Genomic DNA, 16716 nt, shown 5'->3' with positions numbered 1-16716 from the left:
AGGACATCATCCTTAGTGAGGTAACCCAATCACAAAAGAAGTCACTTGATATGCACTCACTGATAAGTGGATATTAGCCCAGAAACTTAGAATACCCAAGATACAATTTGCAAAACACAAGAAAATCAAGAAGAAGGAAGATCAACGTGTGGATACTTTATTCCTCCTTAGGATAGGGAACAAAATACCCGTGGAAGGAGTTACAGAGACAAAGTTTGGAGCTAAGTCGAAAGGATGGACCATCCAGAGACTACCCCACCCGGGAATCCATCCCATAATCAGCCACCAAACCCAGACACTATTGCATGCTCACAGTCATCTATTGGATGGAACACAGGGCCCCCAATGGAGGAGCTGGAGAAAGTACCCAAGGAGCTGAAGGGGTCTGCAACCCTATAGGTGGAACAACAATATGAACTAACCAGTACCTCCAGAGCTTGTGTCTCTAGCTGCATAGGTAGCAGAAGATGGCCTAGTTGGCCATCATTGGGAAGAAAGGCCTCTAGGTCTTGCAAACTTTACATGCCCCAGTACAGGGGAACGCCAGGGCCAAGAATTGTGAGTGGGTGGGTAGGGGAGCAGGGCAGGGGGAGGGTATAGAGAACTTTCAGGATAGCATTTGAAATGTAAATAAAGAAAATATTAAAAAAAAAAAACAACAACAACCTAGGCTCTGTCCCTAACAACTCCAGAAGTCATATTGAAATGGTAGTGTGACTTCCCACTGTTTTGTCCCTTTGTATTCTCATTGGAGGTCAAGGGGGAGGCATTGTTGGGTTCTCTGTCTGTAAAATATCTAGTGACACCTTAAGTCACATCAGTAACTAAGCATTAATGTCCTAGAGTACCAAAGGCCAGTACTGAACTCTTTCCTTCAGAGATGACGAGAGCTTCAAGACTTCCTCTCCATGACAGTTTCCTGAGCAGAAGGCACACATCCCTTTCCTTCCACACAACTCCAGAAATAGAGAAGATGGGCTCTGCTGATGCCTGGGTATCCACAGTGAAGGCTGCTCCTGCCTCTCCTTCCTCCCTGCAAGTACAGCTGAAAGGCTGGGCCCCACACTGCTCCCAAGCCCCAAGAGCCTGCTTTCTGTTTACATTTTTCATTGTTTTATTGTTTTATGTGTATAGATGTTTTGCCTGCAGGAATGTCTACTCAACATGTACGCACAGTACCTAGAGAGGCTAGAAGAGGTCATCAGATCTCCTGAAACCAGAATGATAGATGGCTGTGAGCCACTGTGTGGGTGCTGGAAGACGGAGCCTGGGTCCTCTAGAAGAGCAGCCAGTGCTCCCAGCACAGAACCATCTCTCGAGCCCTTAGCTCTGTAAGACTGATGTCCAAGATAAGCTACGGTCACTGCTGTGAGCTGAGCCTTCCCTTCACTGAAGGAAACAGGACCAGTCTTACTGAGTGTCTACACTTTCTCAAATAGCAGAACCTAGGCACAACCAAGTCCTGTTGAAGCAGAAGAGGGGTGGATTGCTAAGATTTTTATTGGTTTTCACTTCCGTTGGTCTTATTTTTATAGTAGATATTAAATAACTTACATAAAAATATAAAATAATAAATACAATATAAAAGTAATCTTCCTTGTGTGCTGTCATTTGGGCCCTCTCTTCTCCCCTCACAGCATTTTCCGCCTCCATCTTCCTGTATCCCTCTCCACAGGAGGCACAAGGACCAGATATGCCACCAAGAAATGCTTCCACCCTAACACAGGGAGGCATTTCTAAATCATGGAATGCCAAGGGTTGTGGGCAAGTCACTCAAGTTAGGAGAGGAAGAGAAAGACCCATTCCCCACAGGCTTCCACAGAAGCACGGCCCTCCCAACACCTCAGTCAGCCTTCCTCCATCCAGAACTTGTACAGAAAGGAAGCCCATTGGGAGTACTTTGTTACAGCAGCCCCAGCAAACCAGCATAGTTACCAAGAATAGAGAACAGCGAGCTGCCGAGGGAGGAAAAGCTGGCTTGGGTAAGCCACACAACTCGTTTCACCCATCTTCAGCAGGAAGGTGATAATGGTATGTATTAGTTCACAGGGATATTGGAAGTCAATCAGAGATGGGATGGGCTTGCCATACAGTGCAAAGGAGCTGTTCCATAAAGAGACACTCAGAATGTGTTAGAGGACACACTGCTATGAGGGGGGAAGCCCCCTATAGGAAGCAAGTGACAAGGGAAGAATGAAGCCTTACAATGGGATAAATAATGGGAAAGGAGAAGACGACACAGTGGTGCAAGCACTTGTGACACAACTCAGAGGTGGAGAGGCCAGTGGGACAACTTCTCGAGCGCTCTAACCAACCTTCAGGTGTGGAATCTCAAGGCACAGACAGAACACAGCTTCAGCTTCGTGACATCAGGTGTCTGCAACGTACATCTCTAGAACATGGGATGTCTCAACAAGAAGATACAGGCTTCATTCAGGCACACATACCAGATGGGTGGATGGAAGGAAGGACAAATGGAAGAGTGGGAAGGAGAAAGCCGGGGAGAAATGGACAAACAGACAGATGGATTAGATCTCAATAGTCCAACTTTCCTTCCTTGGAACTCACTGTATAACTGAGGGTGACTGTGAATTTCAAATCCTCTTGCCTCGAACTCCCAAGTGCTAGAACTGCAGATGTGTGCCACCACATCTGGCTTCTGCAGTGTTAGGGATCAAGTCCAGGCCCTTCTGTATTCTAGGCAATCACTTTTATCAACTGAGCTACATCCCCCACATCCTATGTTTGTTTTTCTATCTAAGGCCAATCATATACATATACCGGGACTTTGAATTATTTTCTAAGAAACAAGCTAACATGGTCAATATGTCTGTAGGTGAGCCCTCCAGGGAACCTAAATGCTCAGTGACTGACACCTGTGTACTCAGCAATCACTTTCAATGGATTCTTGTAGCGACTTTCCTGCCGGTAATCAGTCATATGCCATTTCACAGTGAGGAACCAAGCCATCCCAGCTCTCAAAGTGGCTTTCAACGTGTTAGAAATGCAATTGTCCTCTTCTATCCCAGTCTTAACACTGAAGGGCTGGGCCTGTAATCTGCATTTTAGTGAGCGTCCAGGGCAGGATGCTGTGCAATGCTATTGAAAATACATTGTACAAAAGGACAACATGAAATAAGTCTATGATTTTGCTTTTCTACCTTCATTGTATGACATCATTCTTAATACACCTGTGAGGGTGTGTACTGGTTTTATCCCTCTTGTCAAAGGAAGACACGTAGACACACTTAGATGTAATCCTGTGCAAGGTCTCGCCTAGTAAGAAGCAGAGCTGGAACTGCCTCTGCAAATGTTTTTGTTTTGTTTTGTTTTTAACAAAAATATAAGGATGGATGGTGATGAAGAGGAGGAGGGAGCAAAAGAAGAAGATAAGTTCAGCCAAAAGAAGCGGGCCAAGCCTATGCAGCCAGGTGACAAACGTGTGAGAAGTCAACACCTATCTTATGTGGGGGTTTGTGGCTGCCATTCAACCCGAACTAATAGGCATGATATTGGCTCAATGTGCCTACTCAAAAGATCAAACTCAAAAGTCAGATGGGCTGGCTGGAATAATAGTCACCAAAAATAAGCATATTTTGCTTAAGAACACTATTTCTTACTTTTAGAAAGGTCTTTTTTAAAAAGCTAATTTTTTAAAAACTCTTCATATAGGAATGCATTTTGACAAAGTTCAGTCTTCACCCCTCCCAACCTCTCTCCCCTGTCCCTTTCCCTATCTTTCTCCCAACTCCTCATGTCCGTCTGTCTGTCTGTCTCTGTTTCTCACATACACAGTCTTTCTCTCTGTCTCTCTGTCTCTCTCTCTCACACACACACATACACACAGTCTCTCTCTCTCTCTCTCTCTCTCTCTCTCTCTCTCTCACACACACACACACACACACACTCCCTACTGAGTCAGTCAGAGTTGTCCAGCATGGGCAATCTACCAGAGGCCTGACAAAGGTTGGCATGCTCTCCCCTGGTAACTGCTGACTGACTACCTGTGGTTTCCCACCTAGGACTGCGCCCTGCGAGGTCCCAGGCAGGGGTACCGATGAGCTTGACCTTCTGTGGGTTTTTGGTGGACAACCTGGAAAAGTAAGACCTTTAATGTATACAGACACCCTAAGCTTGAGTCTAAATCAGTGGCCGTATTGCGGCAGACAGCAGCAAAGCCCTGATGATTTTTAAGTGGCGGCTCTTGTTGGCCTGGGGTCTCCATGAAGTCTTCCTTATGTGGGACCCATGCTCAGGGCCCACTGTCGGCAAAGTGGCACCACAGCTGAATGAAACCATCATGATGATGGGACAACCTAAAGGTCACCCTCTTTCCACACAGCACTCTTTCATGCCCAGTGGGACAGTGGCCAAGTCTGAATTCCACCATGGTCCCTGAAGCGAATCTGTGCTGTTCTATTTGCTTATGGCAAATCTACTGTGAAAAATCACCTTATATCCAACCTGACTGGGTTAGAAGGGGCTCTGGAGTCAGGGGCAGGATGAGATCACTACAGTGTCCGTTCCACTGCTTCCTGCAGTTACCCCTACATCTGGATTATTGATGGAAGAGTGGGACAGAGCAGAACGGTGAGACGGCGATTATTTTCCAGCAGTGTGACAGGCATCCCCTGGACTCCCATTTGCACTTTCCCTCTGAAAACTAAATAGTCTGACAGTAGGTAGCCAGAGGCAAGGCAGATGCTGACTATACCATCTCCACCACTGAGCTGGGATGCTCCCATGCTGGGAAGAATTCAGGGAGCCAAAGTGACAGGGCTCTGGCCCTGAAATGAAGGCACAGCCCTGGGCTGGGCTGCTCAACCTCCTCCTGTGGGGTGCGCAGCATCGTTACCTGCTGGCTAGTTCAGATGAACAAAACAGCTACTCACAGGCTCTACAAACTCAAACATCTTTCTCTCTTGCACTTCCTGCACCTTAAAGACATACTCCAGGGATACTTCGTAGAAATGTTGCCGAACCAGGTCCACTTGGCTGTCTGCCTGCAAACGACAGAATTTAACAGGAAATCAAATCATTACCTAAGGAGTTCACTATGCCAGGAAATATATATAACACAGAGGTGAAGTTTTAAAATAAATCAAACAGCATGATACTGAAGACAAATGGTAAGCTACTGAACACTATGCCATATGAGAGAGAGAGTAAATATTAGTTGAAGAACAGATACTATTTTGAGTGCAAACTCCCTAGTCATTGAAGAACACACTGCTTTTTAAGATATCATCATTGTCCACTAGATGGCAGCATCATCCCACACTGCTGCCCGTTAACCACCACCGCCCCCCCCCACCCCACCCCCCCCACCCCCCGACTTAATGGACTCAAACAGGGAAAACGGAGGCAGCTCTGTGGATGCCAAGCTGAGTTTTCTTTCCAAATTAACTACTTTTTAAAAGAATTTTCAATGGTGTTCTTTTAAATTCAAATCCAAGAAACCCAGGAGCAAGCCAGAGAATTTTTTTTCCTTCTTTTTTATGGTGCATGGAGAGCGACCTATGGTCTTAATGTTTTGTAAGCTTACACTCCTAACCCTTAGTTTTTTGAGACAAGGTCCCTTCCTATGTAGCCCAGGATGGCCTTGAACTCATAATCCTCCTCCCTTGGCCTAGCAAGTGCTGGTATTACAGGTTTCTGCCATCATGCTCAGTCAAAGAAGATTTTCTTTAAAAAGATTAACAATGCTTAAAATACAAGTATGAGGCTAAAATAGTGTTAAAACTAAAAAAGAGAATAAGGTAAGTATCAAATACTGTATTGAAACAATAAAATGTGATTATTAAGGAAACGTAACCAGCGTGTTTCAGATGCCAGTCTTGTAAGTCACTGATACGAGGCAGGAGATCAAGATTGCCCTAGATGGGTGACAGTGCAGCCTTGAGTCCAAGGGCAAGAAAAGAGTAAGACAGATCCCAGCCTGAAAGGGAGAGGCACACTCAGAAACAGGCACAGCCACTCGGGAGACAGGGGGCAGCACTGAGCTCCTCTGCCACTGGCAGGTTAGAGAGCACAGAAGAGGGTGGGGCAAGGAGGGCGTGGCCCCGGAGGAGGCTTGGGCTAACTTCTCAGATCTCCAATCCAGGTACTGGCTCACAAATGACAATCAGCATGTACCCCAAGACCGTGCATAGCTGATACCATGCAGGAGCTCTGTGCTCCCTTACCTCCTGTAGCTGGGATTCCTTCTTTTTGGAAGACAAATTCAAATGTTTTTCTAAGGTGCCGCAATACTTCTCTGTCTCTTTGTCATACTTCTTTTTGGCTTCCTGGAGATGGGGGAGAAGGGGAGGAGAAAGAATAAGAGGTTACTGGAGTGAGGTGGCTGGATCCCTCGGGACCTCTGTGTGCTCCCTCTACCCACAGTGATGAGTGCTCCTCAGATGGACACCGAGGCAGGCAACTCCCAGACCAAAAGCAGAAGCATCCTTGCTGCCCACTGATGGGGCCTGTGATGACAACAGTGGGGGACGGACACCCAGGGAATGTAACCGGGTGGGCATAGGGCAGACTGGAGAGCAGGGACAGCATGGGACAAACCTGTTGTGGCTCACATAACCATGAGTCAAGGAAATGGGACATGGAAACTCTCTCCTTCTGTTGAGAAGTTTCTATTGGCTTAAATTATTGTCTAAAGATGAAAAATAATTTAATATACATGTCAACGTGTGTTCTCCCACCAAGCTCTTGAGTCACCAAGGTTCTATTTTTACTCCCTATTTTATAGGTAAGGAAACTCAGAAGGAAGCCAATTTACAAAATGTCCCAGAGAATGACAGAGCTGACGTCAAGCACTATCTACCCACGCTCTGCCCACTTGAGACACAGTCACAGGCTGACTCCTTGCTCTCCACACTTCAGTGGGCAGGGCAAGCTAGAGGATAAGAAGCCACTCTGGTCCTGCACCAGTGCTCAGTTATCCTAACTCAGTGTCAGTCCTGCGTTTGACTCATCTGGGGCCCCAGGGAGATATGTTTTGTGCAACTCTAAAGCCTGTAAGAAAAAGGTGTTTCTAGCCAAATAAAGAAGCCATCTCTCTATCCATCTAACAAATTCATGATGAGCGGTCACTCCGTCCTAGGCTCTGCTTTGGTCAGTGACTTCTCTCCCATGATGGGAGCATTCTAGTAGGAAGAGAAACACAGCTACCAGGAAACAAGTCAGCAATAGGTCAGACACTGGGGGGGGGGGTGATAAAGGGTAAGGCCTCAGTGGGAAGAGGAGATGTAACCTGAGAGGAGGCAGGGGGTTGGCTTCCAGGAAAGAAGGCCACAAACAGTGCTAATGCCCTAGAGTAGAACACTCTGAGCCAAGCAGTTCTCCCAAGCGCCCTTATTTACCTGGTCAACAGCAAGATCCTAAGCATCCCAGAGAGCAGAAAATGGTCACATACCCACTTAGCAGGCATGAATCCATTTCTATAGATCTGAGGTTGGTTTAAGAGCCTACTCATACGCAAACCATGAAGCGAGCAAATACGAATGAAGAGAAGACTTATAGAAACACTTCCCCTCCAAGTCTGAGAAAGGTCCCAGCAAGCAACACTTGTCCCTTAACCCACAAGCCTGGGGCTGGATTCCAATTCCACTCAATGCTCATATCACACATATCCACTCTCACCAGCCCAGTAGCCAGCAACCCCACAGAGCATCCTAGGGCCAGGCAGTGTCACTGGCCAGAGCTTAGAAAAGGCCAGGAGACTCGAGCCACTGGCATTCTGTAACTTTCAGGGGACTGGAGCCTCCACGGTCCATGGTCAATGGAGAGCCATAATTAGAGAAGACAGCAGAGAGACAGGAGGAAAGAAAAAGCAGTCGTCCCCATATATGAGACAGTGGACTTGCAGGGAAAGTCCTAAAACATAGTATGCCAGCAGCCTGTCTCACTGCTATCACACACAACACTCGATGAGAGCAAGCCCAGAAAGAACAGCTTTATTCTGGCTAACTTCCGGTGCAGCAAGTACATAAGCTGTGGTGCTAGGGGTCTGAGGCAGTTGGTCACGCTGCACCCAGGGTCAGTGATGCAGAGGGAGCGAGTGCTGGAGCTCAGCTAGCTTTCTCTCTTCTTTCTTGAGGAAATATTATTTTTATTATGTGCACTTCTGTGCGTCTGTCTAGGGCTACCTGCATATAAGCGCAGGTGCCTTTGGAAGCTAGGAGATAGAAATTGAATGCCCTAAAATCAGAGCTGCAGGTTAAGAGCCGTCTGATGTGGATGCTGGAAACTGAACTTAGGCCCTCTGGAAGGATGATACGTGTCTCCCTTAACTACTAAGACAGAGCTCCAGCCCTTGTACTTTTCAATATTTATTTTATTTTTTACTTTGTATGTATACATCTATGAACATGCACCTGAGTTCCAGGTGCCCAAAGAGACCAGAATAGGGAGTAGGATCCGTAACGTTTAATTTTTTCTTAAACCTATTTTTAATGATGGCTCTTAAATGCTTTAACCTCCCTTGTAGCCCACCACCCACCAGAGGTAGTGAAAAAGAAAGCGCACAGGACACGGGGAAGGGAGCCTGTTTAGAAATGGTTCTTTGGAGCAACTCCTGTCTGTGTTGTCAGGAACTGGCAGTTCCATTCACACATCAGCAGCAGCGGCAGCTCAATCCACTCGCAAACACAGATCCTCCAGCAGTCCAGTCTCTCGTAGAGTCAGGATAGCAAACATGGATCAGCAGGAGTGGCACTCTCTACCTAGCAGAGACAGCCTAGGCACCCGTCAGCAGGAGGGACCAGGAGGAACAGGAGGCACTCTTGGCTGTGCCTCTCTCAGGGAAGCAAAAATCAGCAGAGACTAAAGACCCACAAGCATTACACAGCCAGCTGTACCAGCAAGCCTAGCTCAGCCTCCGTCACTGTCCATCAAGTCCTTCTTATATGCCTTCTAAACATCACATGTTCTCCACGGGTCTTGCCCCAGCACGGGTTTTCTTTCAGCATGGGCATCTATCTCAAGCAACATCACTCTGCCAATCAGCCGGAGTCTGAGGAGGCATGAAACCGCAGCACACCACCAGAAGTTTCTTGGTGCATTTCTCTCTATGGAGTCCCTGCAAATGCAGCTCAACTATGCAATGTGAGGTGGACCAATACATTTCTGTTGTTAGCAAAGAACCCTTCATCGCATGGCCTTTCTCATGCTTGCATTGGCAGAACATCCTCTCTCCTGTAACTGCTTCAGGGAAACACTCCTTCACAAGTCTGCCTTCGTCTTGCACCTGGGCCCACCTCAGCTAAATGTTCTTCCACATGTTTGTCCCAGCAAAATACCACCCAACTACTTTCCAAAGAACACGTTAAGTTTCCCTTCAAGGATCCCCTGCAGCTGAAGTTACAGATGGTAAGCTGGCCAACGTGGGTACCAGGAACCAAACCTTGGTACTCTATGAGAGCAGTACAGCCTAAACCATCTATCCAGACCCTAGCTTTCTCATTTTTCTGTAGCCCAGGTTCCTAGCCCAGGAGATACTGCTGCCTACATATAGGTGGTCCCAGAGGACCACCTCTTTGGAAGTTTTAGACCCTGTCAGGTTAGCAGTCAATATTAACCGTCACATTAAGGTAATAGTCCCCAGGTGGGTGCATTATTTAGGCACTTAGGACTTAAGGAAGTCTCTACCTTCTAGAGAGTGACACCACTGAGGGACAGATACAGAACAGGATCTGGATCCTGGAATATAATTTCTACTCTAGCATGGCAAATTCTAAGCATCTCTTTCTAGGGTTCTTCTCTCTACAAACACAGTGTGACTAGACAAGACCATCACTCAAGTTTTATCTTCCAGATCACAACTCTGCAATAAAATAAGAACATTCTGTCTGCACAGAGTCGCTTGGATTAAGTGAAGTCAACTACATCCACGGCACGGTGATGATGGCGAGGAGATGATTACTGAGGTGCCAATAGCAATGGTGTCGTGATAATGGAGGTCACAGAGGCCACTTATAGTACTGGTGGTGATACCAGTGGTGTTGCTGCTGGTAGTAACTGTCATAATAATGGTGGTGGCACTTGTTATGATGGTGGTAGTAGTGGTAGTCATGATTGGTGGAGGTGATAATGGTTGAACTGGCAAATTTTAGGTCAACTTGATATAAGCTAGAGCCATTTGTGAAGAAAGAAGAAAGAACCTCTACTGAGAAGATGCCACCACCATATTGACCTACATTACAGTTCCTTGACTGATGTGGGTGGTGGGGCCGCTCCTGGGCTGGGGTCCTAGGTGCTACAAGAAAGCAAGGCCGAGCAAGCCAGGAGGAACAAGGCCGTAAGCAGTGCGCTTCTGTGGCTTTTTCTTCAGTTCCTGCCTCCAGGTTCCTGCCTTGCGTTCCTTCCCTGACTTCCTTTGGTGATACCCTTTCTTCTTCAAGTTGCTTTTGATCATGGTCCCAGCCACTGAAATGCTAACTGAGACAACGGTGGTAATGGTGATAATGCTAGTGGTAGTGGGTGCTGCTGCTGCTGCTGCTGCTGCTATTCTCACCAGAGATGGTAACCGCAACGTCGATATTGGTGGTTGGCAATGGTAGTACTGATGATGGTAAGGTCCTTGTCATCCACAACCACTTCCCTTTCATCAAATGCAACATTTGACTTGCACATATCAACGTGATGAAAGAAACCCTCCTTGACCACATACCACAACTTGGAACTGGCTTTGTGTCAAATGCCTTTCTCTTTTGTAGGAACAACCATATCTGCTTGTTACCCACCAACCCTAACTCTCACATATATTATTTTGTGTTGGTTTTATTTTTAAAAGTGTGCATGGGGGCAGGGTTTACAGGCCATCAGATACCCTGGAGCTGGAATTACCGGCAGTTATGAGCAAACCAATGGGTCCTCTGGGAAAGAAAAGGCACTAGTCCACTGAACCACCTCTTCAGCTTTTCTCGTCTACTCTCAGTGTATAGGTCGCGCCATAACCACAAGTGAATGGCTGAATGGCGAACACTGTCCTTCAGTTCAAATAGCCATGAATACATAATACTTTAAGTACCTTATATGAATTCAATCATTTATTCTTTTTTTTTTTTTTGGTTAAGAACTCCACAGGGTAAGGTTTTATGATCTCTCTTTTAAGATGAGGAAATAGGGATGTGGGGGTTTAGAAACCTCACCAAGTTCACAGGCAAGTTGAAGAAGTGAAATTTAGAAGACACAGCCTAGTTCTAGGTCAACTCTTAACAAAGCACAGCATTACAACTCTACCTCATGTGCAGAAAAAGCCAACCTGCTCTATCTAGAAACATAAACTTAGGGTCACAATTATGTCAAGATCTGGGGTCACACTTTATTCCTGAACAACCTCTAGCACAAGTAGTTCTAAGGCCTTGTTATGGTTAGTGCTAACTGTGGACTTGACAAAAATCTAGAATCACCTAGAAGACAGGCTTCAACATACCTATGGGGGGATTATCTTGATTACGTGAACTGATCAGGGAAGACCCTTCCACTGTGGGAGTCTCCCGTCAGAGTAGGACCCAGCACAGTCCTGGGAGGTCTGAGGGGAAGAAGCAGGGTACACTGCTCTCTGTGTCTTGGCTGTGAATGTGACCTGCCCAGTTTTCTCAAGCACGTACCCATGTGACTCATGATGCACTGTATCCTGGAACTGTGAGCTGAAAAGAACCCTTTCTCCCTTTAGCTCCTTTGTCAGGGTATTTGATCACAACAACAACAAAAAAAAAAGAAAGAAAGGAAGACAAATTCCCCTTCTTGGGAGCTTTCACAAGGACCCCTGTACAACAGGTTGTTATAGCAACAAAAGCTGCAGCAGAGAACAGGCAGTGAGTAAAGTAATTTTAGCATCAAACAGGTGGAGGTCCGGAACAAGCCACTGACTGAAACAGGCAAAGAGCCCTAGTGGCTCCTTGGGTGTCTCTGAGGCTGCTTCCTGGGTTATCTTTAAGCTTTGTTTGTTTTCTCTTAAATTTACATGAATCTGTGATGTAAATGTATGGGTCCAGGGAAAATACTGGAAAAGAAAATAAGAAATAACAAAGGAAGAGGGATGAGAAACACCCCAAATATCAAAGTTAATAATCAATGATTTGTGACTAGGAGACTCAGTATGCCTTGGGGGAACCTTAGAGTAGTGACACACATCCCATCTGTTGGCAAAGGTGCATGTTCTTGACATAGGATCACTGTGACATTAACCCCAGAGGGAAATGTGCTTCTCCTCCCTGGTAACTGTGGTAACTCTGCAAACATTACAAAGAAGGGCCAGAGTGTGTGGGGTCTGTGCTCAGAAGCAGCTAAAGATGACAGTCTGTACTATCAACAGACACATATACCACCCCTGTAAATACTCACTCACCCCACCCCTCTGCCACAGCTCCTTAGAAACTTCTGCCATGTGCGTCTGGACACTAAAACACAGGCCCAGGCCACTCAAGAGACAGTTGCTCCCTGGACCACTGAGAGAGTCCACTGGCCATACATTCTCAAAAAGCACAGAGAGATTCAGTCTTGAACAAGCTTAGCAGAAGACTAAGTACCATTAAGTGTTCTTTCATCTCTCAAACAAAGCCAATGTGTGCTTCTTCCTTTCTTTCCTAAATGTACACTTATATTGATACAAATCTGTTGTAAGCCAGGAGAAAAATCCTTTCTTGGTCTTTCCTTCATATCCCTTGAAAGCCTTGACTAAATAACATCCCTTTCAGTAATCATGCCTATTTCTAGAAAGCAGCTGGAAGGCAGAGGGGGATACAGGGAGAGGAAGAGCCAAGCTCTTAATGAGTTCTCCAGGTTAGTTTTCGAAGTAAAACCTACGGTGTGTGGTGAGGCCTCGACCCCACTGCAGATGGTACAAGGGGCTGTGCTTGAATTCATTCATAACTCTAGAATATAGGAAAATATGAGACAGTCTTTTGCTGCTGTTAATTACAATAAAAAAAAAAATCTCCCCTGCAGGTGGCCTCATAATACTCTGCTGAATGTCAGCCAGCTAGTTTAGTTGGTAACTTAAGGAGAGGAACAGGCTTCCCTCTGCCCTCTTCTAGTAACAGTACAAGAATTGGTTTTCTCCAACAGTGTCTTACTGGGAAACAAACCCCACTTAAGAGGAGGCCCCATGCCTAGCACTAGATGGCCAACACAAAAGAAGCTCCATCCTACTTTTGGAGGATTTTTTTTTTTGATTGGTTGGTTTTGTTTTATTTTGGATTTTTGTCTCATAGTGATTTGTCTGGACATTTTTTCAACCTTAAAGGTTGTTTATGTAATTTGGTTTCTGCTTTTGAGTTTTTATGGGCTTTCTGAGTGTGCAAGTGTGTGTGTGTGTGACCTGCCTGTGTTTCACGTGCATTTTCTTTGGCCGTTTGTTTGTTTGTTTTTGTTTGTTTGTTTTGTCCTATTCTGGTTTGTTTGTTTTGGGGTTTAAGGAGGTTGTTTTACCTTTTAATTGCCTGTTTGTTTTTTAGTGAGAGAGAGAGAGTAAGAACGAGTATAGATTTGGGTGGATGGGGATGTGGGAGGAATCCAGGAAGAATTAGTGAAAGAAAACCCATGATCAGAATATGATGATAAAAAAGTATTTTCAATAAAAATTAAAATTACAAAGAAAGAAACATTTGGCTATTTGGTGTCTGTGTCTCTAGGTTTGTGGTAACAAATGGTGACCTCTGAGCTAAAGCAGGCCTACAGTCATGAGCCCCACCTAGACTAAGGATATGTATTCTCTTAAAATATCTGCCCACTGGGAATCTCCCAAAAGACTCTGGTTTTCTTTTTTGTTGTTGTTGGGGTTTTTGTTGTTGTTGTTGTTGTTTTTCAGTTTCTCTTGAAGAATTGAAAAGGAGCAGAGATATGCTCATTTCTATACATAACAAGAAATGAGCTGAGGGCTGGCAAGATAGTTCAACTGTTCAAAGCCACTGGCCACTAACCTTGATAGCTTGAATTTGTTTTCCAGCTCTCATATGGTGACAGTTGTTCTCAGACTTCTACATGAGCACTATGCCATGTCTGCATGCATGCATGCACAAACACACATACAATTAAATAAATGTGCTTTGCTTAATGAGGCGTACGAGGAGTCCCTGTGTCCCCAAAGCCCTGTTCATAACTCTGCTTAAATGCAACTTTGATCCTCCTCCATACTCATAGTTACACAAAAGTGAGTAGGCTGACTAGTCAGTCAACAGTCCCGGCATACAGCCACCAAGCACAGAGGTGATACCGGTACCTTATGTGGTTTGTGAACTAGCACCAATTAATCAGGTAACAGACACTAGCATGGTGGTTGATGGTGGCCACAGACAGCTGCACCTCAACCACTTGCAAAGTGCAGAGGAACCGGGCTCTCTTGTCTTCGGAGGATGTGCTGCCCTTAGATTTCCTAAGGGGAACACTGCCTTTTTCAGGCATGAACAAAGTTTACAAAATCCTCACCCTGGCGGCCCCGATCTGCTCCTTTCGAAACTTCTCCAAGGGTGTGATGAGCACCTCGCTGGCATTCTCGATCTGACAAGGAAAAGCAGAGGGCAAGGGGCAGAGGCAAGTTCAGTAATGACTTACAGCAGCTCTTTCACCAATGCCCCCACACCTCCCCATGCTTCACTCTCTAATAGAGAATCCGTGTGGAAGCTCCAGATGCAACCATCTTCTTGTGAAACGTTTACTATTGTTGAAAACACTCACTGTGGAGCCCAGCACAATCATCTCAACCCAGAATTCCAAGGTTTCAAAGAAGTGAATCAAGATGGTAGGCAAAGCATTTACTAGTTGGAGGGACCTGGTAACAGAGGCAGTCTAAGTTTCCAGTTTCAAGTGATCTAAGTTCACCATTCACCCAAGCTTCAGGCATAGTATATGAGTAGTGAGTCCCTGTTGAAAACGAAACACCTTTGGACATCTCCTATGGAAAGGACCCTTCAAGCATCATGAGTTGCCTAGGGAATTAACTGGGGCCTGAGACCTCTGCCTCCTGACCGCTGGCTGCCTCCCAATTGCATTTTACAGTGCTCAGCCATTGGTTCCCACACTCTGACTCACTGCCACGCCAATGGACCTCAAACGTACCAAATCTGGCTACCTCAGGACCTTTGCCTCCATCTCTTCCTGCTGATGTTTTTGTACAGATTGTAATCAAGGTTTCAGCTTAAAGGTCGCTTCTCTGTAGAGGCCTTCCCTGACCTCCAAAACCGCAATTCAGAGATGCTCTCTCTAAACCCAACCCTTCAGAACACATACACGAGGTAGTTTTCTGGCTCAGTACTATCTACCGACACATGTACATCGCCCTGTAAACACTCACTCATTCCCCAGTGTTCCCAACGTGTTGAAGAAATCAGAAACAAAGGAGCACTCAAACACTTTCTGAATGACCTAGAGAGTGAATGAATGACTTCTTGACAAGCTGCCAAGTGTGTGACCATGAACACAACGTTGAAATTCTCTGGGCTCTAATTTCCTAATCCAAAGGATGAGGGGGCTAAACTGTACTGGCTCTAAGATTCTACAGTCTTCTCTAAAGAGGCACAATATTTTACAATCTTTACTCATTGCTCACATGCCTCTCAACTAATTATTTCAGGAATCTCGCTTCAACAAAGCATTATTTTCTCTAAATCATATGCATGCCCTTCACAAACGCAACACAGTAAATGCCAGAGGCTCTTGACAGACACAGTGAAGAACGGACCGGACAGTGGGAGGGACAGAAAAGGGCCAGTTTCCCTATTTATCCCCAACTGCCTGTTTCTTAATTTTGAAAGCACTTCCCTAGGCAGAGCGCACATCAGCGCTGCAGTGTGGCAACAGAATTGAACTTCTCTGGTTTTTATTGCTAGCTGGGACTGTTTAATGCTTTTATGGAAGTCTTTCCTACAAACCGTTTGCAAGTTTCTGAAGCTCGAAAAGGTGTGCTGAGCCCATGGGTGAGTGGTTTCCCACTTCAGCTGCACGTGAGAATCCCTGAGAGATCATTTACACATCTCAGGAGCCAGGCCAGCTTTAGACCAACAACACAACCTCTGGTCCTGGTCCCAGACCTCAGTGTTAGTGAAGTACCTCCCCACCCCCAGGTTATTTCAGCAGGCACCCATGCTGAGCTTCTAGTCCTAAGGAGACTCAGAATATGCCAGCGCTCAGTTGCTCATGTGGGAAGCAAGGCAAGTCCTCATCTGGGACTATAAGCACTATCTTGTCTGGTCTCAACAAGACCTGTGTTCTCACTAAAGACAGTAAGGAGTAATGGGACTGATGGTGGAGCACAGAGAGAGCCATTCTCTGCCCACAAGGAACTCATGCTTACTAGCCACGCAGTGCCCCTAGTAATTGTCCAGGAATGGGGTAAGTGCAGAATGTGAGGAACGATAACACAATGGACGGCCAAATATCTCACAGAACCATGGCTCCCCGAAAGGGTGGAGTTTGCTGGGCTTAGCTGATGGTAAAGCTCTCCCAGGGTGGGAAGAGGCTTGTGATGCAGACAGCGCAGAGTAATGATAAATTTGCAGAGGTATAATCCAAGCACTGTTCTCCTATTACAAGCCACAGCAATTTGCTTACTATACCCTGGCCCCAAATATTGGCAGGGCCAAGAATCAGACTCAGCAGATCCGTTTCCCTTTCTTCGGCATTTGCACGTGCACACTCAAGTCTTCACCCCCATCTACCCACCACCACCCCTGCCCCTGCCCCTGCCCCTGCCCCTGCCCCTGCCCCTGCCCCTGCCCC

At 46.1% G+C, this 16716-nt stretch overlaps 1 protein-coding gene across 7 annotated transcripts in view; it reads right to left on the bottom strand.

Annotated features, from left to right (window-relative positions):
• The window catches only part of Arhgap26 (Rho GTPase activating protein 26), a 388578-nt gene that overhangs the window by 265351 nt on the left and 106511 nt on the right, over nt 1-16716 (bottom strand). For all 7 annotated transcript variants that reach the window (XM_029471859.1, XM_029471862.1, XM_021150728.2 and 4 more), the window contains exons 4-6: nt 14428-14499; nt 6186-6287; nt 4893-5003 (exon numbers count right to left, since the gene is read on the bottom strand). In XM_029471859.1, coding sequence (XP_029327719.1) covers nt 4893-5003; nt 6186-6287; nt 14428-14499 — 285 coding nt within the window. The remainder of the gene's footprint in view (nt 1-4892; nt 5004-6185; nt 6288-14427; nt 14500-16716) is intronic.

Source organism: Mus caroli, chromosome 18 (assembly GCF_900094665.2).
Source record: "Mus caroli chromosome 18, CAROLI_EIJ_v1.1, whole genome shotgun sequence".
Lineage (NCBI taxonomy): Eukaryota > Metazoa > Chordata > Mammalia > Rodentia > Muridae > Mus > Mus caroli.
The sequence above is the reverse complement of the archived record's forward strand: the minus strand, read 5'-3'. Positions and strand labels throughout refer to the sequence as shown.